This window comes from Lucilia cuprina, chromosome 4, assembly GCF_022045245.1.
Source record: "Lucilia cuprina isolate Lc7/37 chromosome 4, ASM2204524v1, whole genome shotgun sequence".
In the NCBI taxonomy this organism is placed as follows: Eukaryota; Metazoa; Arthropoda; class Insecta; order Diptera; family Calliphoridae; genus Lucilia; species Lucilia cuprina.
The window spans coordinates 34,203,430-34,230,573 of NC_060952.1; the positions used below are offsets into that span (position 1 = coordinate 34,203,430).

General features: G+C 28.3%; 1 protein-coding gene across 7 annotated transcripts in view; it reads left to right on the top strand.

Moving 5' to 3' along the window:
* The window catches only part of LOC111682707 (tolloid-like protein 1), a 69,881-nt gene that overhangs the window by 35,377 nt on the left and 7,360 nt on the right, over positions 1-27,144 (top strand). For 3 of the 7 annotated variants that reach the window (XM_046949215.1, XM_046949212.1, XM_046949214.1), the window contains exons 2-12: positions 14,491-14,668; positions 14,900-14,926; positions 16,175-16,386; positions 16,489-16,702; positions 16,957-17,174; positions 19,734-19,860; positions 19,937-20,041; positions 20,373-20,801; positions 23,100-23,503; positions 23,578-23,747; positions 23,802-23,979. In XM_046949215.1, coding sequence (XP_046805171.1) covers positions 16,191-16,386; positions 16,489-16,702; positions 16,957-17,174; positions 19,734-19,860; positions 19,937-20,041; positions 20,373-20,801; positions 23,100-23,503; positions 23,578-23,747; positions 23,802-23,979 — 2,041 coding nt within the window. In that variant the 5' untranslated portion in view covers positions 14,491-14,668; positions 14,900-14,926; positions 16,175-16,190. Of the gene's footprint in view, positions 1-13,809; positions 13,917-14,490; positions 14,669-14,899; positions 14,927-16,174; positions 16,387-16,488; positions 16,703-16,956; positions 17,175-19,733; positions 19,861-19,936; positions 20,042-20,372; positions 20,802-23,099; positions 23,504-23,577; positions 23,748-23,801; positions 23,991-27,144 lie in introns of those variants that run through there. The other 4 variants (XR_006940637.1, XR_006940636.1, XM_046949213.1 and 1 more) reach the window with 3 other exon arrangements.

The window sequence follows — 27,144 nt, forward strand, 5'->3', positions numbered from 1 at the left end:
TCTAAACTGTTATATTTAAATAAGGAACTTTTAGGAAAACAAATTGAAATTTCGCATGGTATTCGTAATGATATATTCATTATAAAAAAAATAAACAATTATTTTTTTAAACACTGCTAAAACAATTTAATTTATGAAAAAAGTATTCGTTAGTAACCAAAAAAGTAATAACTAAGACCTTAAAAGATCCTTAAATATAATTGTATTTTGTTTTAAAGTCTAATTTAAATCTATTTAAAATATTGTTTGATATTATACAAATTTTACCTCTGGGAATTTAAAAGTTTTACACTTTAAGGAAAACCAATACTGTACATATAACAATCATGAAGTTGGGATATTAAAAGTAGAATGTAATTTAAAAAATAACGAATAAAAAAGATTTCTTAATCTCAAAGTATGTAAAATTATCTTAGAAATATTAAAACATCAAAACATCGTAAAACCATAATTAATATTTCATTTGACACATATTTTAAAAGGGAGCCATTCTAATACTCAGCAATAAAAATATGTATACACATGTATATCAACATCATAACTGCCCTCTGGCTAACAATGTCGGTATGTAACAGGCACAGCCATTTCAAATATTTATGTTTATTCTCCAGCACATAATTCTCGTTCCATGCGAACATCACGTATACATGAGACTTTTTTGCTCTAAACTTTCTAATCACATGTTCTGTTAGTTAGTTAGTTATTTAGTTAGTTAGTTAGTTAGTTAGTTAGTTAGTTAGTTAGTTAGTTAGTTAGTTAGTTAGTTAGTTAGTTAGTTAGTTAGTTAGTTAGTTTTGTTAGTAAAAAAAGGAAATTAAATCGGAAAACAAAGTAAAAATTTACACTCTCACCAACTTATGCAAGAACGATTATGATTGTTTCATGGTATAGTTTTCGATATCTTAAAGAATGATTAATTTGAAATACAATGTTTTTTGTCTTTTTCGTGCTTCATACAACAATTTAAATGTAATTAGTTTAAAGGAAAATTTGCTACAACTAAAGTCAAAGTCATGTTTCTAAACTGTTATATTTAAATAAGGAACTTTTAGGAAAACAAATTGAAATTTCGCATGGTATTCGTAATGATATATTCATTATAAAAAAAATAAACAATTATTTTTTTAAACACTGCTAAAACAATTTAATTTATGAAAAAAGTATTCGTTAGTAACCAAAAAAGTAATAACTAAGACCTTAAAAGATCCTTAAATATAATTGTATTTTGTTTTAAAGTCTAATTTAAATCTATTTAAAATATTGTTTGATATTATACAAATTTTACCTCTGGGAATTTAAAAGTTTTACACTTTAAGGAAAACCAATACTGTACATATAACAATCATGAAGTTGGGATATTAAAAGTAGAATGTAATTTAAAAAATAACGAATAAAAAAGATTTCTTAATCTCAAAGTATGTAAAATTATCTTAGAAATATTAAAACATCAAAACATCGTAAAACCATAATTAATATTTCATTTGACACATATTTTAAAAGGGAGCCATTCTAATACTCAGCAATAAAAATATGTATACACATGTATATCAACATCATAACTGCCCTCTGGCTAACAATGTCGGTATGTAACAGGCACAGCCATTTCAAATATTTATGTTTATTCTCCAGCACATAATTCTCGTTCCATGCGAACATCACGTATACATGAGACTTTTTTGCTCTAAACTTTCTAATCACATGTTCTTTGCCTGTTTATTGTGAAAAAAAAATAATTTGCTGTTTGCTTTTAACATTTCCCGCATTAAATTGTTTGTGAAATGTTTCTTCTTGAGTTTTTTGTTACAGCTACTTATTTAAGTATGTATCTACGCAAGAGTAATATGGTCAACCATTACATTTGTCATGCACAAAGGTATAAAACTCATTATGTAGCTTTTTTTAGCTAACTGTGGTTAAGAAGAGTATTCATTTTATATATAGATAGTTATATACCAAAGCAGACACTTTTTAAGTAGAACTTGTATTTTTTAAAGAAATAATTTAGGTTTTTATTTCTATTACATTTATTACAAACAAAAATTTCAGTTCTAGTTTAGTTCTAGTTCAGTTCTAGTTCAGTTCTAGTTCAGTTCTAGTTCAGTTCTAGTTCAGTTCTAGTTCAGTTCTAGTTCAGTTCTAGTTCAGTTCTAGTTCAGTTCTAGTTCAGTTCTAGTTCAGTTCTAGTTCAGTTCTAGTTCAGTTCTAGTTCAGTTCTAGTTCAGTTCTAGTTCAGTTCTAGTTCGGTTCTAGTTCGGTTCTAGTTCGGTTCTAGTTCAGTTCTAGTTCAGTTCGAGTTTAATTCTAAATCAATAATTAAATAACTAAAAACCATCGCTTAGTCATTTCTGTGTTTTAAGTTTTTTTATGTTATTAAGGATAAACAATAAAAGCATATAGTTTTCGCTAGTATTATGTTATTTATGTTATTAAGGATAAACAATAAAAGCATATAGTTTTCGCTAGTATTACTGTACACTTTTGAGCTTTACTAATTTTATCCTCATGAAAATTTAATATTATAATGACACAGCACTTACAAAAAAGCATAAAATATCCACAACTACAACCACTTGCCAACAGCATACAAATCATTAAATTTTTCAGAAAAGATTCTTGAAAGTTTGGAAGTGAAAGTTTTATTATGTATGCATATTGCGTTGAAAGTATACATAATCTTACTAACAACAACATATTTCTATACATATGTTGCACTCATCATATGGTTGCTGTTATTGTAGTTTTCGTTAGTGCTTAAACGTACATTTTTTTGCTGTTTTAACAAGAGTGTGAGTGAATGTATGAAATTTCACATTATACGTGCTAATAAATATTGCACACAAAATAAAATATATGTACACACTTAAGAACTAAAACAGACCCCTGCAGTTCGCATTGCATGGATCCAGAACTAATGTTTTTTATAGTTGTTTTTTTTTATTTTCAAAATTTTAATCATCAAAAATTAATTAATTTTAATTGGAAACATACTGTCTAATAATATAAATTATACTTTGATTCCCTTCATATCTATTGTAATACAAATACCAACGTACACATACTTGGCTTTTTATTTATGTAAGTTTGGTTTCCATTTGTTTCTTTTTTATTCATTCATTCAAGTATGTTCTTTCTGTTCATGTTCATGTATTTTTTGGAAACATGCGTGATTGTAATGGAGCTGTTTATTTTCTGTTCGTATATACCGACTGTCTGTTTGTCAAAAAAGTAATATTTATAATTTAATTAATTATTATATTTTTTATTTAATTTTTTCTTACAAGTTTTTGTTAACGTTTTTAATTAAATTCTTAAACGCAACATCAAACTTTTTTTACATGTCATATTTAATTAGATTTTTCCTTTAATAAAACTTATTTCACACAATTTTAATTATTTCAAACAGCTTTAATAATATATTTAACAACGTTTGTAGAATGCCACAGGTTATGTGAAATATAATATGAAATAATGTATGTAATATTTTTGTTGGTATATAAATGCAACATTTAATACGTTTATATTAATTCCACAAACATTTCCATAAGAAGATAACTGATATGTGGCGTATGATTGACATCAAAAATAGAGATGATATTTCAAAACTCATACGTCTTAGTGTACTTTTTTCAAGTGTACCAAAATTAAAAAAAAAAACTTTGTTTAACTATGTGGTATTGAATATTTGATATATTACAATAATTGTCCACCACAATTATAATAACCTGCTCTAAGACAACATACTCTCTTATGTTGTATTTTTATGTTCATTCAGAATAGTACGATGAATTTGACTTTTTAATTACCTTTGGGTATAATTTTCTTAATACACCACTAAAATAATACATTATAGTAATTTACTAGATATAAAACTGCACACGCTTGCATTAGACCAAACTAGTACATAGTCGAATCTATAGTCTAGTTTACAGTCTAGTCTATAGTCTAGTCTATAGTCTAGTCTATAGTCTAGTCTATAGTCTAGTCTATAGTCTAGTCTATAGTCTAGTCTATAGTCTAGTCTATAGTCTAGTCTATAGTCTAGTCTATAGTCTAGTCTATAGTCTAGTCTATAGTCTAGTCTATAGTCTAGTCTATAGTCTAATCTATAGTCTAGTCTATAGTCTAGTCTATAGTCTAGTCTATAGTCTAATCTAAGTATAATCTTAAATTTTAAATTCTTTTTGTCGTGGAGCCACCTTAATATTTATACTTTTGTATCATATTCTGTTTATGCATATGAAAAACAAAAGAATTTATTCCTTAAACAGCAAATTGTTGTAGAAATGTGCGTGTCTTAATAAGATTCTTTATGAGTCTGAATGTTTGAATGTGAACTGAGGATTTATGCACAACAAACACCACCACAGCCACCACCTTAAATGTCACTTTCATACTCGTAAATTTATAGTATGCCTTAAAGACATTTATTTTAACACGTGTTTTTTTGAACAGAATAATTTAGTTTGTTTTTCATTTTCATTATTTTATGTTTGTTTTATCTTTGTGCTGTCGAAAATATGTACTAGCAAAACATTTCTACATACGAAATGTACATGAAATAGTACATGTCCTATATGTACTTACAATGTTATTTATGTTGGTTTTTACCCCAAAAGATTAGCGGAAAAGCGATAAGTTTTATATAAATAATAAACTTAATAAAGAACATGGTAAGGGTAGAAGAAGCTCTGGTTTTGTTTATTTTTATTATGTTATATTTTTCACAAAAAATTTGACTTTCTCTTTAAGGAAAAAATAATTTCCTTTAGTATATTATTTTATGTAATTTAAACATCACGTCATGTTAATTTCTAGTTTATTCACTATCAATCCGTTTAATCACATTTGCATTTCTATATAAAATCAAATTTGCACATTTTTAATTACACTCAATACAGAAATCAAGTTATATAGACCTTAAATACACTAAACATACTTTATTTACGGGATTAATGCATTCCTGGAAATAATAACAAAATAAAATGAAAACATCCCAGCAAAAGTAAAAGGAAGTACTTCCAAATGAATAACATTTATCGCCAATTGTTTACATTCTATGAAAGTGATGTTTATTGACTTCCAAAGAAGCGAAAATAACGAGATTACTTCTTGAGAATGACTTTAGATATAATGAATTTGCCTCCTATGATAAACCTGTATTAAAATCATAAATTCTTTAGGTTCACTTTATGGAATAAATTCTACTTCTTTTTCGCTTCTTTAAAAGTTCTTTTTTGTTGCTGGGATGTTTTTTGTGGCCTAAATGTGATAAGTGCTTTAATATTGAACAACACTTTACATGTTTATTTTTCAACTGTTCGTTTTATTTTCGTATTAATCCTGAAGCTAATATTGATTTTTAATTAAAAATAAAAACAACAAAATTTTAATAATCTATGCAATATCCGTTCATAACTGATTATTTGAAAATTAAAAAAGGACTATTAAATGCTTTGGGGGAGGGGATTTTTTTTCACGTATTTTCTTCATCCTTTTTCCTCATTTGTATATTTTGTATGAATATTTTTCGGTTTTGGGAGAACATTGCCCCCCCCCCTCGTGGATCCGCGCTCTATGCTTGTACGTTCAATATTAAAGTACTATTTGATTAGCGAAAAAGTACCAACATTTTCCCACTTATATTATTTGAAAATATTTTAAACATATATTATTTTCAGTGTAGAAATGTATTTGTTTTTTAAAGTAATTTTCAATTAACAGCTAACATAATTTATCTAGCAAGGTAAATTGTATATTCTGTTTAATGTAATAACAAAATTAGAGTGCACAGTGGTTTAAAGATGAAAAAATAGATAAAAATTGTATATTTAGTTCCTTAAATGGAAAGTATCTCATAATCAATTTTGTTCTTGTGAAAGTTTATATTAACAAATCTATAGGAGTATATCAATTCTAAAGGCCTTGCTTATAAACAAAATTTCTTCTTATAAACGATTTATAGAAAAAATCTCGCATTGAAATTTTGTTTTATAAACCTTTTATAAAACAGAGGGTAATAATATATTAATTTGTGTCCAACAATCCACAACAGTTTTAGGTCCTTTAAAAAAAAAACCTAAAATAATTGAGACAAGTGCATCTGTATGCATTTTAATAACATATCAAAATGAATTCACAACACAAAATATTTTTAAAAAAATTTGCTTTAAAATACATTTTAAAGACACCGAGAGGTATGATTAATATTAATTATTATGATTTCTTGTAATAATAAAAGCTTAAATCTTTATAATTTTTTCACAAAAGAGAAAGAAGAAATAATTCTAATTTGAGTATTTGAAAATTGAAAGAAATATATAAAAAATGTTAAAATGTTTTTGAAAATTGAAGACACCGAGTCGTATGATTGATATTAATTATTATGATCTTTTGTAATAATAAAAATCTTTATAATTATTTCAGAAAAGAAAAAAATTCTAATTAAAGTTTTGAAAATTCAAAAAAAAATATATATAAATCAAATGATTTTAAAATTTTTGAAAACTTATTATTCAAAATATATATATAAAAATTATAAATAAATTTTTTATAAAATAAATCAGTGTTGTTAAATGCATGAAAACGCCAGAACGTATGATTTCTATTATTTTATAGTTGACACCCTGCGACTGAGTAATACTTTTCTAAAGGTTTAAGCTCTAAATCGGAAACTGGTCTCAGATTTTCTTCAACACATCTGTAATTTGAAATATAGAGTATTGAAATTTTGAAAAACATCCTTTTTAAGAAAGCTCTACACGGCAAGCGCTTTTATTACCACCAAGCAAAAACTTTCATTACCATTAAAGATAATGGGCACGTCATTGTTAAAAAAGTCATTGTTAATCTCCTGATTGTAGTATTGAAAATTATGTTGTAAGGTAGGTAAACTTACATTGAAAAGTAATCAGTTAAAAAGCTAAAAAAAATGCTCTTCTCACATCTTCTTCATTAGCATTTTAATTTATTATTATTTTAACACGTTGATGACATTAGAGGCAAGTACTTCTACACTCGCTTACAAATAGGGAGTTAAATAAGTACTTGTAATTTCGCTTACAAAGAAGTTCTTTTGCTCCAAATAATAAAAAGATCCAGCAAGAATACGAACCAGGATTTTAGTTTGTAACTACAGCCCACTACCGAGTTTTTGCTAAATTAGACTGCTAAAGTCTACATACAGAATAGCATTTTAAGTCATTATATTAACATTTTGATATCGTTGAAGGCAAGCACTTACCACAATCGCTTACAAGTAATAAGAATAGTTACTGAAGAAATATATACAGCTTCTATATCTTCAAGTTGAAATTGAATTATGAAATAAAACATATTTATATAAAGCATTATAAATAAGACGTTATAAAAGTACTTCCTCGTAATCAGAACAATATGTAGTGGTGATTAAGAAGTATGTTAATAGGTAAGTGGTTACAATTGCAAGTCATTACAATGTTTTAGCTAAGTATGTATAAAATGTCGTATCAGAAAGTCCATTTGATCAGCTTTAAAAAAAAGTCTTATCAAATGACATATTTTTATTATCATTCGAAATATTTTTGGCTATAGTTTGAAAACTCGTGGTCATGATATTAATACCTTATAATCAACTCAAGTCCAATCAACTCATAATCATATTCTGATTCGATTCAACATTGTCTGACCCGCTGTCAACTTCAACGAATGATGATATTTCAGCAAATAACAGATGCTAAGCTGTTAATGCTGATGGGCTTTAAGATGGCGTTCAAAAATTTTTATATAAAGTTGTTGTTTGAAGCTATTATACGTTTCAAAAAGGCACGATATCTCGAATTCCAGATGTGATGGAGAAATTCTAATGTCAGATTAAGTTGTGTTGCAGCTGTTGTAACGATATCTAGAATCCCAGATGTGATGAAGAAATTCTAAGGTCAGATGTAAATGTAATTTCTCCCACTGTTAGTTATTACGATATATGTAGGTGTGTTGGCAAAATTTTACATTCAATTTTGTATGAGAATTTTTACGTTTCGCTTGCAACAACAGCTGACATTTTCTAATAGAATCTAGATATTAAAAGCTGCCTGCAATAATGCTTAAATAACTTTAGTGTTGTAGTGTGTTGCTGCATTAGTGGTGTTGCTGTTGTTGTTGTTGGTAGCAAAATGTTGCTGATGATGGTTTCCTAAAATGATAAATGATTATGTTGTTTAGTTGAATGTTGGTTTTGTGTCGTTTAGTTTATGGCGGTTTTTGGTTGACGACGACAATGAGATATGATGGTTGTGGCAACAACTTGGTTGGTACATTTATCCTTTGTTAGCTTGTTTTAGTTTGGTTTTTTTTAATTTGTTAAATCTAGGTTAATTGATGGTATTCAAGCATTGTTATGAAAATTGTTGCTGTATTTTGTCGAATGTCTGTCTTACTGTCACTTTGTATGAGTGTTTAAAGGTGTTAAATTAATTAACAAACTAATTTTTATTTTTAAAATGTATTTTAATTCAATTGTAACATTGTTATCTATAAACGTGTTAATTTATGTGGCGAGACTTTACTGGGAATTTCAGTTTGTAATTATATGTACAAAAAAAATGTTATTTAATCAATATTACTCAATGTATTTTAATTAAACTTTTACCAATCTTTTGATATATTATACAAGTAAAATATGAAGTTTTCAATTTGTTTGAATTTCATTTTCTTTAGTATCATTTGTTATAAAAATGGCATCAAATGTAAACTAGAACATAATTAAATTTAAAACAAATTACATTTAAATAAACATTTTGACCAACTTGACAACATTGTCAACACACTAATACGACTCTACACTAAACAATTGTAAAAATATTAATAATGTGTTTTTGAAAACCTCAAATTTTTGGTTTTATACATCCTGTTTATGTCGTATTTAAACTAAAAATGTATATTTCTATTTGGAAATAAGTGTATGGGTGTAAGTTATTTATATGTATTTAGCATTTTCAATGACACAAAATGTTTTAAATTTTTATTTGATATTTGGTTTTTTTGGTGTAGTTCAATAATATAAAGAATAAGAAAAAACGAATATGTAGTATATTTTACAAAAATAATTTACTCTTTTGTACTGAAGTAGTTGTGTGTTATTTCTGTGTATTGAAAACATTTTTTACGATAGCAACTTACAATTTTTTAAAACCGATAAACACTTATGGCATTATTCCTTAAAAAACTAACTAATAACTAACACGTTAGTTAGTTATTAGTTAGTTTTTTAGTTAGTTAGTTAGTTAGTTAGTTAGTTAGTTAGTTAGTTAGTTAGTTATTCCTTAAAAAAACTAACTAATAACTAACACGCTGCTATCTAGCAATATAGTTAGCAGCTCTTTAGTTAGTTAGTTAGTTAGTTAGTTAGTTAGTTAGTTCTGTTCCTTGCAATCAAAACAAAAGCAAAAAAATTCTATCTCTTCTAATTTTAGTTAGCAGTTTTAGTACCGCCCTTAAAAAGTTCATACATATATCTGTTTTTTATGAATACATACCTATGAAAGTGTATTTGTATCTGTAGTATTATCGTTAGAAAATTGAAATTTGTTTCTTTTATTCCTTGTAATCATTATAATTTCTCATTCCCCCAAATAATTTGCATAAAAACATCCAAAACAAATAATCACATATTTTAAGTACATGTCTCATTCGTTCCTCTTCACTTATTTAGATCTAGCATTAATAACCACAACCTAAAAACAACAAATTCTTTTTAACAGTCAAAAACCCATAATGATTTCAGAACGTCACTGAAGTATTATGAATACAGCATAAAGCGGTCGTAAAAAAAAGAGAAAAATCAGTTTTAAAATGCAAAATATTTTACACAAACAACTTCGAGCGGATGTTGTCATAGAGAAATATCACAAACTTATATAATCGATAGTACTTCTCCATCATTTAAAGTTGTGAACTAAATTTAAATTATGTAATAGACTATACCTTGACTATAGACTAGATTATAGACTAGACTATAGATTAGACTATAGACTAGACTATAGACTAGACTATAGACTAGACTATAGACTAGACTATAGACTAGACTATAGACTAGACTATAGACTAGACTATAGACTAGACTATAGACTAGACTATAGACTAGACAATAGACTAGACTATGGACTAGACAATAGAATAGACTAGACTATGGATTACACAATACAAAATACTATAGACTAGACTATAAACTTGACTATAGACTAAACTACAGACTAGGCTATAAACTAGTCTATAAATAAGACAATAAAATAGACTATAGACTAGATTACAGACTCGACTAAAGCCTAGACTAGAGACTTGACTATTGGCTAGACTATAACATAAACTATAGACTAGACTGTAACATGGACTAGATTATAGACTAGACTATATACTATTCAATAGACTACACTATAGTCTAGACTATAGGCTACACTATGGACTATACTTTTTGATATATATTGTTTTTAGTTTTACTAGTATCTTCTATTTTTTGGAAAATAAATCTATACGCGGAAACATTGTGCTGCAAAACACACAGACACACACACAAATAAAAAGAAATGTCTTCAAAAATAATTTAGTTGAAAGAAATTTTATTTTTGCGTGGTATTATGCAAAATTTAATGATGCTTGTAGGGAAAAAAGCACTTTATATTAATTACAAAACTAAACATGGAGTGACATGATTTCTGGAAATTACTTTTAAATTTATCAGGCGAAAAATGATTTAAAATTTTGTAATAGTAAATTGTGTTGTTTATTAGTGAGGAATATTACAATTTGTAGATTTCCGTTTGAACGATTAATTTTAAGAACAGCAATTTTTCAAGGAAATTTTGTAGTTTTGTTGTTTCCGTAAAATTTCCAAATAATTTGTGTTAATTTTTAACGTTTTGCTGTATAAATAACAATTGCAGGTTTTTTTTTGAAAATGATTGAAAATGTCTTTAAGATTTAAAATTTCATTTTATAAAACGACAAACGTTATAAAAATGTGTATGAAAAAAAATTAAACATTTTTAAATTTTCTCAGTATTTTTTATACAAATGTTTTATTTCACTTTATTAAATAAAGAGGTTATACCCAGCAAAAACTTGAATTGAAATAGTAATCATTTTAAGTATTTATTCATTACTATAATAACTCATTGCTATAACATGAAAATGACACTGAAGTCAAGTATATATCACGTTCATTTACTAATAACTAGTTAAATAAGTGCTTAAGTAAGGACAGTTAAAAAGAAGTTTTTAGTAGTAGACGGTTGGAAGAGGTATTAGTTCAAGTTATAAATGAGTTTTTGCTGGTAATTTAAACCACAATAAAAATACATATGTACATATATGTATATTTCTTAACTTATTTAATTGTGTGTGTTAAAAAAATACTAACTTGCTCAGATATATGTAAGCGGAAATTTGTTATAATACAATTTTACGTAGAAACAAGCACACATGCTCTAGAATACAATGACAATTTATTATTGTACACGAGTAATAATTTGATAATATTAGTACGAATGTTGCAGGTCTGGAAAGTTTAATTTTTATTAATGCATTGAATTAAATCTAAATTGAAATAAATTCAATAAAGAGATTATTAACATGAATCTATACATACATGAATGTGATTTTTGTTTGTATGTTTGAAAGTTATAGACTTCTAAACGACTGAACCGATTTTCTTTAACTCTTTACAACATATTCCTGTATGTCTTTAATAATTAATAGGCTACTTTTTATTTCGAAATTTCAAGTGGGCGGGGAGTCACGCCCATATTAAGAAAATATTAAATCCTTATATTTGAGATAATATAACAGAGTCTACAAATTTTGTCGAAGCCACTTTACTGTCAATATGATTATTTAGAACAAAACGGAACGGCACCTCCCATATTAATTCAATACAAAAATTCATATATCTAAAAACTAATACAACTAAAATCTTTAAATTTAAATATTCATCTGAATATTTTGGAGGAAAACGAGCACACTTTTAATCCGAGATGGGGGGTGTGGTCTTCAAGCCCCCATATGGATTAAATATAAAAATTCGTATATCTGAAAAATTATATGAGCTAGAACCTTCAAATTTTACTTTAAAAACTTTGACATTCATCTAAACATTTAGAGTAAAACGCGCGGACATTCAATGGGAGACTTGCCATCTCCCATATGACTTAAATACAAAATTTCTTTAATCTAGGAAACTAATACAACTAGATTCTTCAAATTTTAAATAAATTACTTAAATATTCATCTCAACATTTTGGAGGAAAACTGGCGGACTTTCATGTGGGGAGTTTGAAACCACCGCATGAATTAAATGTGAAAATGTGTATATCTGAGAAACTATTAGAGCCAGAACCTTCAAATTTTACATGAAAAACTTTGACACTCATGGGAAGATTAAGAGATATATATGAATTAAATACACAATTTTGTATATCTTTAAAACTGCTAGATTATTAAAAATTTTTATAGATACCCAGCAAAAACTGGGTAATGGCTTTCAATTGTAATTACTTACCTAACAACATACCTTTTAATGACTACTAGATATCGCCTGGATTACATAGGAGTAGTCTAATAAGGTCTTAATAATAATGTATTATATAAATACTTTCTTATTCATTAGTCGCCTTGCCAGTAAAGATATAGATGCTGTATAAGTTTTTTTCATGCGATTTACAAAGACAACTTTTTCTAATTTCTTGTAATCGCTTGTGGTAGGTACTTGCCTAAAATGACATCACCGTGTTAAAATAATGACTTAAAATTCTATTGTGTAAGTAAATTTTAGCATTTTAACCCCTTACATGGTAATGAAAGTTTTTACTGGGTAGACTGGCAATAATTTGCTTGACATCTCTTATATATTGTAAATCTGAAAAAATACTGCAGTAAAAATCTTCAAAATCGTTTAGTGGATTTTTATTTATATTGCTTTTAGGGTAGTAAAGCACACTGGGTATAGCTAGTATATAATAAAGTTTAGACTAATCGGCAATTTTACAGAATGCAAAAGAGAAAATTGCGACATATAAATCGACTCAAAAAGTGATTCTGAACCCCACTATAGTAATTTAGCTTTCGACCTTAGCCTATGCGATTATGATCATGTCAGTAAAGTTTCACGTTCTTAGAAAGGTGGAATCAAAATCTCATATAAGGCTCTCTCTGTTTAATTATTTTGTCAACTAACATGAGTATTGATCCATTGTAGATACAACCACTCACAGGATCAGTAAATTGTGTTACTTTCTTCCTACAGAATCGGCCCATAATGGTACATATAGACCTACAATTCATTCCTGACAAAAATGTCTATGCATGTATATGCACGTGTATACACTACAACTTAATAAACATTTTTAGTATTTTCCCTCTCCCGATTTTTCTTTGAATATTTTATTATCCGACATTATTCTTTTGTATGTATTTTATTATTAAACACAATGAGAATACAAAAAACATTTACTGTCATGATATGAAATTGTCAAAACATGACATGAACACAATAATAAAATATACACACTTTTATATTACTTTCTACACACACATACACCCACTCTCTCTATGCGTGTTAAATTTCTAAATAATTGATTTTCAAATTTAAGACTTAAATTCAATAACTACTGATTAACTACAAATTAAATTGAAATTGAAATTTTTTACCATTTAATTTTTTTTGATTCTTTTTCTCTTTAATTCGTTGCTAATTAAAAATTTTATAAAAAAATAAATAAAAAAATCCCCTTAATTTCTGCTACATAAATTCAATTAATACTCGGCAGTGGACTCCAATGAGGCTTCTGTTGTTGTGGTAAGAGGAACACCAAATCTACAGGCTTTAGCACAACCCAGGTTACCGGTAGTGGCTCTCTTGGAAACGCTGCCGAGACCAACTAAAACATCAAGTAGGTTTCTACAAATTTGAAAATTGTTTTCTTTTTCGTTTTTTTTTAAGAAATTTTTTAATTTGTAGTTTTAAACATTTATTTTTAAGTTTAGTGTATAGAGATAATAAAAGCTTAACATATTCACACACAAACACTAAACTTTTGCTTCTAGTTTAGTGCGTTTCCCCAGAAAATCCAACAGTTACACTCTAACGCCCTAGAAACCCTTAAAAAACATTAAGGGAATTTTCAACATCTTTACTATTGTCGACTTTTGGGCTTGAAATAATTTGCAAATCATTAGCATACTTTTGTGCGGTTTTTAATAGAAACCTTAAAATAGTTTAGTAAGCTTTAAATAATTTAAAATATTAAAATTACTCAAAAATATGCTAATAATTTTACAACATCAATCAAAGCCTTAATATAGCATAATTTTCTACATTATCATATTCTAAATGAATGTCTCTTAAATGGCTGTTTAAATATTTTAGTTCAAGTTTGTTCAAGAAGTAGTGTTTTTGATATATTTTTTTTTAAAGTTAAACTGCTTTTTTTAAAATTCTCAAAAATTTCAAAATTTTCTTTACAGAATGCGATCAAACATTTGTCTCCCGTATTGGTGGCCCCCAAAATGGCACATTTTCTGCTCCACTGTTGCACAATCATAAAAATCATTCACGTCAATGTTTATACACTTTCCTAGCAGGACCTGGACAACGAGTTGAAGTCATTTTTAAAACATTTAATCTAAGAGGAAATCCACCAGAGTATGTATTCAATGCCAAAAAGTTTTATTAAAAAGCTGTTAATTTTTTTTATATTATTAATGATTCAGTTGTATTTCTTTTTAATTGTTCTCTATGGCTACAATTAACGGTTTTAAATTATACATTCATTTCTGTTTAATTGTGCCACTTAATATTATGTATATAATTGTCATTGATGTTGAATTATTGTATTTAATTACATTATTTTTCCCACTTTCTTTTATCTTTTAGCGGTTCCGCCGTTGGTGAATTACCATCGTAAGTGAATTAAATATACAGTTTTTGTTTTATTGTAATTTGTTGTTTGTCTTTATGTACCGTACACCACTATGCGAGATAATTAAGATCAATGGTTGTTTGTATAATTGACTAACTGACTTACTAACTAACTAACTAACTAACTAACTAACAAACTAACTAACTAACTAACTAACTAACTAACTAACTAACTAACTAACTAACTAACTAACTAACTAACTAACTAACTTACTAACTAACTAACTAACTAACTAACTAACTAACTAATTAATTAATTAATTAACTAACTAACTAACTAACTAACTAACTAACTAACTAAATAACTAACTGACTAACTAACTATTTAACAAGACGACTTTTGGTAGTTTTTTGTTCACCAAAGGTTACTTTTTGATTTTTCTATATGATATAGAATATAGACTAGACTAAAGACTAGACTATAGTCTAGACTATAGACTAGACTATAGACTAGACTATAGACTAGACTATAGACAAGACTATAGACTAGACTATAGATTAGACTATAGACTAGACTATAGACTAGACTATAGACTAGACTCTAGACTAGACTATAGACTAGACTCTAGACTAGACTATAGACTAGACTATAGACTAGGCTATAGACTAGACTATAGACTAAACTATAGACTAGACTATAGACTAGACTATAGACTAGACTATAGACTAGACTAGAGACTAGACTATAGACTAGACTATAGACTAGACTATAGACTAGACTATAGACTAGACTATAGACTAGACTATAGACTAGACTATAGACTAGACTATAGACTAGACTATAGACTAGACTATAGACTAGACTATAGAATAAACTATGAACTAGATTATAGACTAGACTATAGTCTAAACTATGGACTAAACTATGGACTAGACTATGGACTAGACTATGGACTAAACTATGGACTAGACTATGGACTAAACTATCTAAAGCAGTCTAAACTATAGACCAGACTTTAGATTATATCTTAAAATTTCCTACTAATGGCTAAAACGCATTTTCTACCAAAATTTCCATTTTAAATACGTCGAGAATATCGTAAAATTGGCAAACACTGGTTTTAAGACAATTTTATGAACATATTTTGAAAACAACCTCAAATTAAATTCTGTTTAGGGCAAATTGTTTTTAAATTATGATATTTTTCTTAAGACAACAACAAAAAACAATTAAAATTTTATATTTTCTAGAAAATATTTTTATATTTTTTTTTAATTTTCAAACTTTAGATGTGTTCATGAGTATATGGATATATACTCAGAAGTGCAATCATCGGAACCAGCAGAACTGATAAATTCACCATTTGGTGGCCGTTATTGTGGTACAATACCACCTAGACAACGCATTTCCATGTATCGTGCCATTGCCATTTCGTTTTTTACAAATAAAAATATCACCACACCCGATCTATTTGAAGGCACATTTCGTTTTATAAATGCATGTAAGTATTATAATGGAAAATTAACTCTTTTAAATAACTGAAGTTAATATTTTGAAATTTTTATTAAAAATATTTTCAACTTTTTTCCTAAAACAAAAATAGCGGAATATGAAATTGGTATACCAATAGCTGGTTCACCATGTTCCTATACAATAACACCCAGTTTGAGTATAAATAAAACGGGCGTTTTAATATCGCCCACCTATCCGGGTGCCTATCCCAAGGATATGTCTTGTACATATCAATTTTTGGGTGAATCGAATCAAAGAGTTAGATTAGAATTTCGTGATTTTGATCTGTTTTTTGGTGGACCACAGTGAGTACCATTAATAGCTGTTATAAGAAATGTTAACAAAAATGTTATAAAAAAACAAAGGGAAACCTTTTATATAAATATTTTGCAGGAAAGCTAACTTAAAGTATATCTTTATAATTAATATATACTTTAAGACATATAAGTTAAGCTTTCTATTTCATTTATTTTAACAAAATTAAAAAAAAAATTAATTATAAAATTTCTTCTAAAAAAAAAATTCTCTCTGTTTTGTTTTGAAATTCGTTTTGAATTAGCTGCCCATTCGATTATGTTAAAGTCTATGATGGTCCCGACAATTCATCAGCATTAATTGGTACATATTGCGGACAGCAAAGAAATTTAGTTTTATATTCTAGCGAATCAAGTCTATTTGTGCATTTTTTTACCTTGTCACGTACGGCAAATACTCAAAATCGTGGTTTTAAAGGAATTTATGAATTTAGTGAAAGTTTTGTTAAATTAGATTTTATACGTAAGTATATTATTTGAAATATATATTTTTTGTAACGTCTATTGTTCAATTCACAATCATGTTGTACATTGTATCTACCAAAGTGTAGTAATAGTGATTTCTGTGTTACCACTTTATCGTTTTTTTATGGCAAAATCAATTGAATTTTTTATTTATACGCTGAAATAATCAATTGACAACACTTAACATTGTTACAAAATTCGAAAAAGTTCCTGTCCACACTAGGAAATTTTTGATTTTTGTGAGAGAGAAAGAATATCATTTATCTCTCCTACGTTATATCCTGGTCCACACTAGAAAACTTTTGTTGAGCAATTTTTCTTAGTTCTCTTTTGTTGTTTTATTAATGTATAAACATAGACCTGGTTGAAACTGGGAAACTTTTTATTTTGTGTGTGAGGGAAAGAGATGGTTAATATTTCTTTTTCTTACACAGAAAAATCAAAATTTTCCCAGTGTAAACCAAGTCATAGAAACTTTTATTTCAGAAACTATGTGTTATTTGCATTGATTTGTTATTGTACGAATGAGAAGAATAACGATACAAAGCAAGTTTCCGAGTACAAGAAACTCCGTACAGCGAAAGAGAGACGAATGATATTTCCTTCTCTCTAATGCAAAATCAAAAATGTCCCAAAAAAAGTTTCCTAGTGTGGACCTAGTGTGGAGTTGTATAGAGCTTTTACATATAAAATACCAACAACATAGTCATTATTGCAGCAGTTGCTGATATACTACGCATACAACGTTACAACATCGATTGTGAATTGAACATATGTATATATTTAATGTTGTAAAGTTGTTGATTTAGATAATTATTATTTTATTGTAAATTTATTTTAATTTTCATCATCATCTTGTCTGATAGCTCGAGATTTTTTTTAGAAAATCTGGTTAACACATCACTTCTTAAAAAAAAAAAAAAAAAAAAAAAACTTTTAGAAAATCTTTAGCCAGTTAGCTCAAGATTCCTTTTCTAAATTTTGAACTTTATAAGTTAAAATTTCCGTAGTAGAGTTAACTTAATATTTTATCAGTTGAGCTATTTAAATCAAAATTACTTTTGAATATCCTGGGCCAATTGCCACAAGATTTCTTAAGCAAATGTTTTGGTAGTTCAAAATTTTTTCAAATTATAATTGGAACCAATTAACCCAATATTTTTTGTGTTATCTCAAGAAATATTTTAAGATGGTTAACTTAAGGTTTCTTCAATTCAATTAGGTCAAGATTACTTTAGCAAAAAATAAGACAATTAGCTAAAGATTTATTTCAATATTAGTTCTAATTATTGAGCCAATTAGATCAAGATTGCTTGCTTGCTAATATTGAGTCTGTTACTTAAACTAATTAGCTAAATATTTCTTTAGTAAATCTTAAACAATTGCCTCAATATTTCATTAGTAAATTTTGAACATATCTTAAGAAAATATTGAGTCATTCAGCTCACGTTTCGTTTAGTAAATCTTGAGCAAATTAACTAAGGATCTATATATTAAATCTTGATAGAGTTAGCTCACAATTTTTTTACAAATCTTGAGCCACACAAGCTCATATTGGGCCAAATAGCTCACATTTCCTTTAGGAAATCTTGAGTAAATTATCTCAAGATCTCTCTCTCTCTCTCTTAAATCCTGATACAGTTAGATCAGGATTCTTTTACTAAATCTTGAGCCAGTTAGCTTAAGGTTTCTTTTGGCAAATTAGCTCTAGATTTTCCTAGAAAATTTGAACTTGCACTTGAACCAACTCAACATTTCTCTAGTTAATATATAGCTGCAGATTAATCCAGATTTCTTCCTTTGCTTAATAATTTAAATGAATTACCAACCTACAGTGGAGCAGAAACTGTTTTTTTTTTTTTTTGAAACGAAATAAAGAAATGTCAAATTTTTAAACTTCACATTTTTGTTTCCCAACCAATTTCAAAAAATTTTGTTTTGTTTGAAAATAGACTCTACTAAAACAATAGTAGAGTCTATTTTCAAAATTGAAACTCGGATACTCATGATATACGCAAATGTGAAAAGTTATTCCAAACGGACGGGCCAGTCGCTAAGAAATGAAAGATTTATTTTCTAAAAAATTTGATTCTGCCCCACTGTGTAAACCTCCTGGTTCCTGTAACATTTAATGATATTTAAATATTTTTTTCTATTAAACGTAATCCCATTAAGATTTCAGCTTTAAGATTATTTTGATTTGCATTTAATAGCTTCAATGTATGTGTGTGTTGAATTTTTTTTTAAAACAAACCAAGCGAAGATTATTGATGCATTCTTTCTATGATTTAAAAAATTTTTACTATTAATATTTTTTCAATTGGTTAAAATACATTAAAACTAATTACAAAACAAAATTTACTCTCTTACCCCTTAAACTATAACTTTTCAAAACTATAACAAAATCTACAACATTATTGAATCTAAAAAAATTCAAAAACAAAACTGATACTGAACTCTCTGAATTGGAACCTATTTTATGCATAATCACAACAACAACAAAAAATACTCTTAACAATGCAACAACAAACATTTCGCTACTGGTTAAAAAACAAAGGTGAAAATGATGGCATTCACATACGTGGCTCAGAATGTGATCAAAAGATATTGTCGAGAAAGGAATCAACAGGTTTTGTACTCTCACCAAATTATCCTTATCCTTATATACCAAAAACTGTTTGTAGGTAAGTAATGATGAAAACTGTTTACTTCTTTACTGTAGAAATATGTTTGACATTTCAAATCCTTTTTTGTTTATAGATATTTCATTTATGGCATGCAAGATGCCCAACATTTGGAACGCGTACGTTTAGAGTTTACAGCTTTTAATATACCGCGAGTAGAAAGTAAAGATAAGGATAAAGAGTAAGTTAAACTTTTACAATATTAATCTATTGTCTAGTCTATAGTCTATAGTCTATAGTCTAGTCTATAGTCTAGTCTATAGTCTAGTCTATAGTCTAGTCTATAGTCTAGTCTATAGTCTAGTCTATAGTCTAGTCTATAGTCTAGTCTATAGTCTAGTCTATAGTCTAGTCTATAGTCTAGTCTATAGTCTAGTCTATAGTCTAGTCTATAGTCTAGTCTATAGTCTAGTCTATAGTCTATAGTCTAGTCCATAGTCTAGTCTATAGTCTAGTCAATAGTCTAGTCTATGATTGTTAGAAATAAAACAAAATTAATTTACGTGTTGCAGAACTAACTGTTCCGATGGTTATTTGAAAATCTATCTCAAAGGCCAGGAAACTGCCGATGCTTATGATAAATTCGATTATGAATTGTGCGGTAATGAAACTCAACGTGTTGTTAGTGATGGACCACGCCTAGCGATGGTTTTCAGTTCGGGTGAACTAATGGGTCGTGGCTTTAAAGGTAAATATGTTTTTGAAACGGAATATAAAATACCTGGCACTGCGGCACCCGATGGCAGTTGTAGTTTTACATATGTCAGTTCATCGAAGAAACGTGGCGAACTGAATAGTCCCCGCTATCCATCCAATTATCCGTCGGATACGAATTGTTCGTATTTGTTCTTGGCCGAACCGAACGAACAGGTGACAATTGTGTTTGATCATTTTAAGATTAAGGCGGATGGCAATTCAAATGTTACAGCTGGGGCTTATGGGTAAGTTATTGTTTTCTGAATAATTAAGAAATTCTTAAATTAATATCTTAAGATTTACTTATTTATATAGCAAAAGATTTACTCAAGCAATCTTGGGCTAACTGTATTAGAATTTATTATAACAAAAGGGATTATCAGTAACTAGCTAAATAGCCCATGATTTACTAAAGAGATCTTAGCTCAAGATATATGAAGAGACTTAAGGATTTAATGAAGAGATTTTGAACTAACTAGTTCAACATTTCTTAAAGGCATTGTTGCCAATGTGACGTTTTTGCCGTCATAACTCACGTTTTTTAGCGGTTAACGGGAAATTTGGCTATTTTTAACCAGCATTAGGAGATTTTTGACCGTTTAGAAAATGAAATACTTATATACATATTTTCTAATCTTAATATTCTAGTATATAGTCTAGTATGTAGTCTAGTATTTAGTCAGTCTATAGTGTCTAGTCTATAGTCTAGTCTACAGTCTAGTCTATAGTCTAGTCTATAGTCTAGTCTATAGTCTAGTCTATAGTCTAGTCTATAGCCTAGTCTATAGTCTAGTCTATAGTCTAGTCTATCTATAGTCTAGTCTATCTATAGTCTAGTCTATCTATAGTCTAGTCTATCTATAGTCTAGTTTATACTCTAGTCTATAGTCTAGACTATAGTCTAGTCTATAGTCTAGTCTATATTCTAGTCTATAGTCTAGTCTATAGTCTAGTCTATAGTCTAGTCTATAGCCTAGTCTATAGTCTAGTCTATAGTCTAGTCTATAGTCTAGTCTATAGTCTAGTCTATAGTCTAGTCTATAGTCTAGTCTATAGTCTAGTCTATAGTCTAGTCTATAGTCTAGTCTATAGTCTAGTCTATAGTCTAGTCTATAGTCTAGTCTATAGTCTAGTCTATAGTCTAGTCTATAGTCTAGTCTATAGTCTAGTCTATAGTCTAGTCTATAGTCTAGTCTATAGTCTAGTCTATAGTCTAGTCTAGTCTATAGTCTAGTCTATAGTCTAGTCTATAGTCTAGTCTATAGTCTAGTCTATAGTCTAGTCTATAGTCTAGTCTATAGTCTAGTCTATAGTCTAGTCTATAGTCTAGTATATAGTCTATAGTCTAGTCTATAGTCTAGTCTATAGTCTAGTCTATAGTCTAGTCTATAGTCTAGTCTATAGTCTAGTCTATAGTCTAGTCTATAGTCTAGTCTATAGTCTAGTCTATAGTCTAGTCTATAGTCTAGTCTATAGTCTAGTCTATAGTCTAGTCTATAGTCTAGTCTATAGTCTAGTCTATAGTCTAGTCTATAGTCTAGTCTATAGTCTAGTCTATAGTCTAGTCTATAGTCTAGTCTATAGTCTAGTCTATAGTCTAGTCTATAGTCTAGTCTATAGTCTAGTCTATAGTCTAGTCTATAGTCTAGTCTATAGTCTAGTCTATAGTCTAGTCTATAGTCTAGTCTATAGTCTAGTCTATAGTCTAGTCTATAGTCTAGTCTATAGTCTAGTCTATAGTCTAGTCTAGTCTATAGTCTAGTCTATAGTCTAGTCTAGTCTATAGTCTAGTCTATAGTCTAGTCTAGTCTATAGTCTAGTCTATAGTCTAGTCTAGTCTATAGTCTAGTCTATAGTCTAGTCTATAGTCTAGTCTATAGTCTAGTCTATAGTCTAGTCTATAGTCTAGTCTATAGTCTAGTCTATAGTCTAGTCTAGTCTATAGTCTAGTCTACAGTCTAGTCTATAGTCTAGTCTATAGTCTAGTCTATAGTCTAGTCTATAGTCTAGTCTATAGTCTAGTCTATAGTCTAGTCTATAGTCTAGTCTATAGTCTAGTCTATAGTCTAGTCTATAGTCTAGTCTATAGTCTAGTCTATAGTCTAGTCTATAGTCTAGCCTATAGTCTAGTCTATAGTCTAGTCTATAGTCAAGTCTATAGTCTAGTCTATAGTCTAGTCTATAGTCTAGTCTATAGTCTAGTCTATAGTCTAGTCTATCTATAGTCTAGTCTATTTACTACTAGATTTATATTTAAATCAAAGATTTAAATATAAGACATATTTTTGAGGTGGTCATAAGATTGGCTTAAGAGTTCTTAATGTAATTAGCGCAAGGTTTACTAAAAATATCTTCAGTTAAACAAATGCAAAAATACTAAAGAGATCTTGAGATTTAATGATGCAATTAGCTCCAGAACTTAAAAAACTTCAGAATTACTTAATATCGAAATTTAGTAAAAAGATTATAATAGATCTTCAACAAATTGATAAAAGTTACTGAAACATTTTAATTGTAAATTCTGTAATATTCTCTCTTCGTAGATCGATTATTTGCTTTGAAGATTGGTTGGAAATGTACGTCGTCTATCGTGATAACAATGATCGTTTTCTTGGTCGTTACTGTGGTATGACAGCACCCGGCCCCGTCGAGAGCCCAAGGGGTGCAGTGGGTCTGCGTATTACATTGCATACCGATCAAGAGAATGTTGCAAGTGGTTTTAAGGCTCGTTACTTTTTCGAAACTGCTAAAAGTGAAATAGGCGACTGTGGAGGCAACTTTTCCAATGAAGATTCAGGCATTATAACATCACCCAATTATCCGGCCGGCTATAAGGCACCCGGTCGTGGTATGGCTTCAATGGCATGCAATTGGTTGATGACCGCCAGACCCGGTTATAAGCTATCCATACATTTCGAACAGTTTTCATTGGAGGGTGATCCAGCAAGTGAGTTTGAAATTGAAGATAAGATATGTTCTTATGTAACTTATATAAATCATATTTTGTTTTAAATTTACCAGATCGTGGTTGTCCAGCTGCTGTTTTACGTCTTTGGGTTAATGTTGACTCTGATCAGCCGCCTTTGGAATTGTGTGGCGAAAAGCCACCCATGGAACAATGGCATTACATTTCTACGGGACAAACGGCCCGTATTAGTTTTACCACCAGTGATAAAACTGTTGGTGCACAGGTGAGTTTTTTTTATGACAGTTACGTGTGAATTAACTAATTTTTGTTTGTTTAGGGCTTCCGTATTGTATGGACTGAAATACAAGACTCTGGACCAGGACCACCATCTATAGGTTTACTGTGCGAGTCCACCTATCATTTTCAATGTGAGGTGGGCTATTGTATTTCGGATAAGTTGCGTTGTGATGGTGTCAAAAACTGTGGTCCCAATGATGATAGTGACGAATTGCACTGTGAGTCGTGAGTGAGTCGAACGGTTCAGTTCATTTTTTTATTTAATTTTTATTATTATTATTTTTACTATTTTCTTTTTGTTTTTTAATTTATGTTGTATTTTGTTTATGATTCTTCTTTTATTGTTTTTTTTTTAATGAAACCTTTATTGTTTTTTAAATATATTCGCAAAATGAAAAGAAGAATTTTAAACAATAAATACAGGTCTTAAAGCAAAATTTTAAATAATGTTATTTTGCTTTAATTATTGGAATAATATCCAATATTATTTAGATAAAATGATAAAAAAAATGTTTTTATTTCAAATTTATTTGCAAATATTTTAAATGAAAACATTTTTTTTATAAACCACATTCTTTTATATTTTATATAAAAAAAATTTAGTTCACTTATTTACTAATTTCTTTAGTTTTTTCTTTTAATTTAGTTATTCTTTTTAATTACTTTACTTTATTATGATAATAATTAATACCTATGAAACTTGAACCCGACGATATACACTTTTTCCAAAAACATATTTAAACAAATATTCTTAAACTAAACTCTTTAACTAATTAATAATTAATTTACTAAAATTTATAAACTATTTACTAAATAATAAAACTATGTATTTAACACTCACATTTTCAATTAACAAAAACAACAAGTAAACAACTTTATAATCATCTCAAAAGAAAAATCACTTTTCTAAGAAAACTATTCATTTTCCTAATTATATAATAATGTTATGTTCTGATGGCAAGGCTCGTTACTCGAACTCTTTTCCAACCACTTATCAAAACTTTTTCTTTAAAAAGTGATTTTTTTTTAATTTTTATGTTTCTACACTGAAAAAAATCCAGGCCTAATAAAAACGAAAAATGTCGTACATTGTACAAATCGTTCGTTGTTTCGCACCACGAAATTCTTTCGTAATATATACGAAATTGTACGAAATATTTTAGTATAATGCAAAATATTCTTGAAAAAATTAATTTAAATAAATTGAAAAAAAAGGAATTTTGAATAAATATGGTAAAATTTACGAAATATTAATTTATTCAAACATTTTTGTTAATTTTTAAAATAAATTTTTTAATTTTAGTTCAAAATTATTCTCCATACGAATTTTCAATTTGTTTTATGAAAATAATTCGAGAATAATATTATACTTTTTCTTAAATTTTATTAAAATGTTGTAGTTTTATTTAATCATAATATAATTAATATCATTTTGTTTAATTTCGCTAAAATTTAAGAAAAAAAGATTACGAAAGGTTTTCGTACTTTCGTAAAAATAGAAAAGGGTTTTATTAAATAATATTTCGTATTATACACGAAATTTTTGTAAATATTACGAAAATAGAAGTTACGAAATTTTTTTTCTCGTAAAGTTGAGCATGGATTATTTTCAGTGTACAATTAGTTGTAATTAATTGTAATGCATGTTTTCCTTAATCTAATTGTTCTACAAGTTGTTTACTTAAGTATATTCTTTTTTGTGTATTAAAATATAAAAATCTTAAAAATTGCACTTGATATTTATACAAAATTTTATTTTTTTGTTTTAGTATTTAGGAGTTTGTGTGAATTTATAAAAAAAAGTTCATTTTAAGTATTAAACAAATTTTTAAAAAATTCCTAAACAAATCGTATAAAATACAAATTTTTTAAATAATTTCTCTTATATAAGGGCGAATCTTTAGGTGAAGGATTACTCCCATATTTATAAAGATATTAATCGCCTTTTTTCCATACAAAATTCCTACAACAAACTTTAAATAACTTTATAAGGCATTTATGAATATTTGGATTAGGGTTTAAATTAAAATTAATCCTCGTAAGTGTTTTTTGAATACTCAGATAATTAATTTTGTTTGCTAGTTTAAGCGCCCATTGGATGTGGTTTAAACTTGAACAAGAAATGCAAAAGTGTAAACATCTGAAGCAAACAAATCAATAGAATTTTTATAAAAATAAACATACATATATTTGATTTATTGATCAGTGGAGACTTCAAAATACATTTTTTTGTTTTTCATTAATTTTGTATTAAAATTACAATTTTCTTCTTCTTAAAAAAAAAATTCATTGTTTTGATAACAAACAGTAACATTTTCTGTTGTTTTGTATGGCAACCCAGCAGTTCGACAATAAGTCAATGCATACGAAAAAGACAGTAATTTCCTCTAATAGTTAACCACCTGAATGATCGTAATTCCTATATTTTGGGACATTCGTCACAAATGTACCCTTTGTAATCGAGAATGAAGACAGTCGTCACTTTAGTGTCCTCTTTGTAAGCAAGAGCGGAGACAGTCGTTTTTTTACTGGACAGTAATTTCCACTAATAGTTAACCACCTGAATGATCGTAATTCCTATGTTTTGGGACATTCGTCACAAATGTACCCTTTGTAATCGAGAATGAAGACAGTCGTCACTTTAGTGTCCTCTTTGTAAGCAAGAGCGGAGACAGTCGTTTTTTTACTGTACTCAAGTAACCTAGAGATTATACTCTTAAAAGTTTTTTTTGTACTTCCGAAAGAGTCGTCACTTTAGTGTCTCCTTTGTAAGCGAGAGCGGACGCAATCGTCTCTTTACTGTCTCTTTGTAGGGTGTAGAGTGACGATTGACTTCCTCGTAGGACAAGCCCATGTTAAAATGGTCGGTCACCTGGGTAGTCAGGTGGCTAGGGGCCACCACAAGTGGTAGGTTAAATGGTCAGTTCGGGACTGTCCCGTCGAATTGCTGGGAACATAGCAAAGTGTTATCTTGTACTCAAAACATTAAAGGGGATTAACATCAGATTAAATTCATCAGATTAATCTAATTAGACATGGTCCACACTAGGACACTTTTGTTGAGGAACTTTTGCTCAATTCTCTTTTAAAGTTTCCTTTATGTCCACACATAGAAAGTTTTGTTTCAGAAACATAGTTTTTGTACGAATGAGAAGAATAACAAAACAAGTTTCCGAGTACGGGAAACTCCATACCGCTCCATCCAACTCCAAAGTTTCCTGGTGTGAACCAGTAGGTATTAATTGGTAAATCATGTTAGTTTGTTTCATAACTAGAGTAGGTTAGGTTAGGTATTCAGGCTGCAAAGACGCACACTTGGGTCCTGTTGGTCCCTTTGTGATACCTGTAAAGATAATAAAATATAAAAGAAAGAGGGTAGAGGA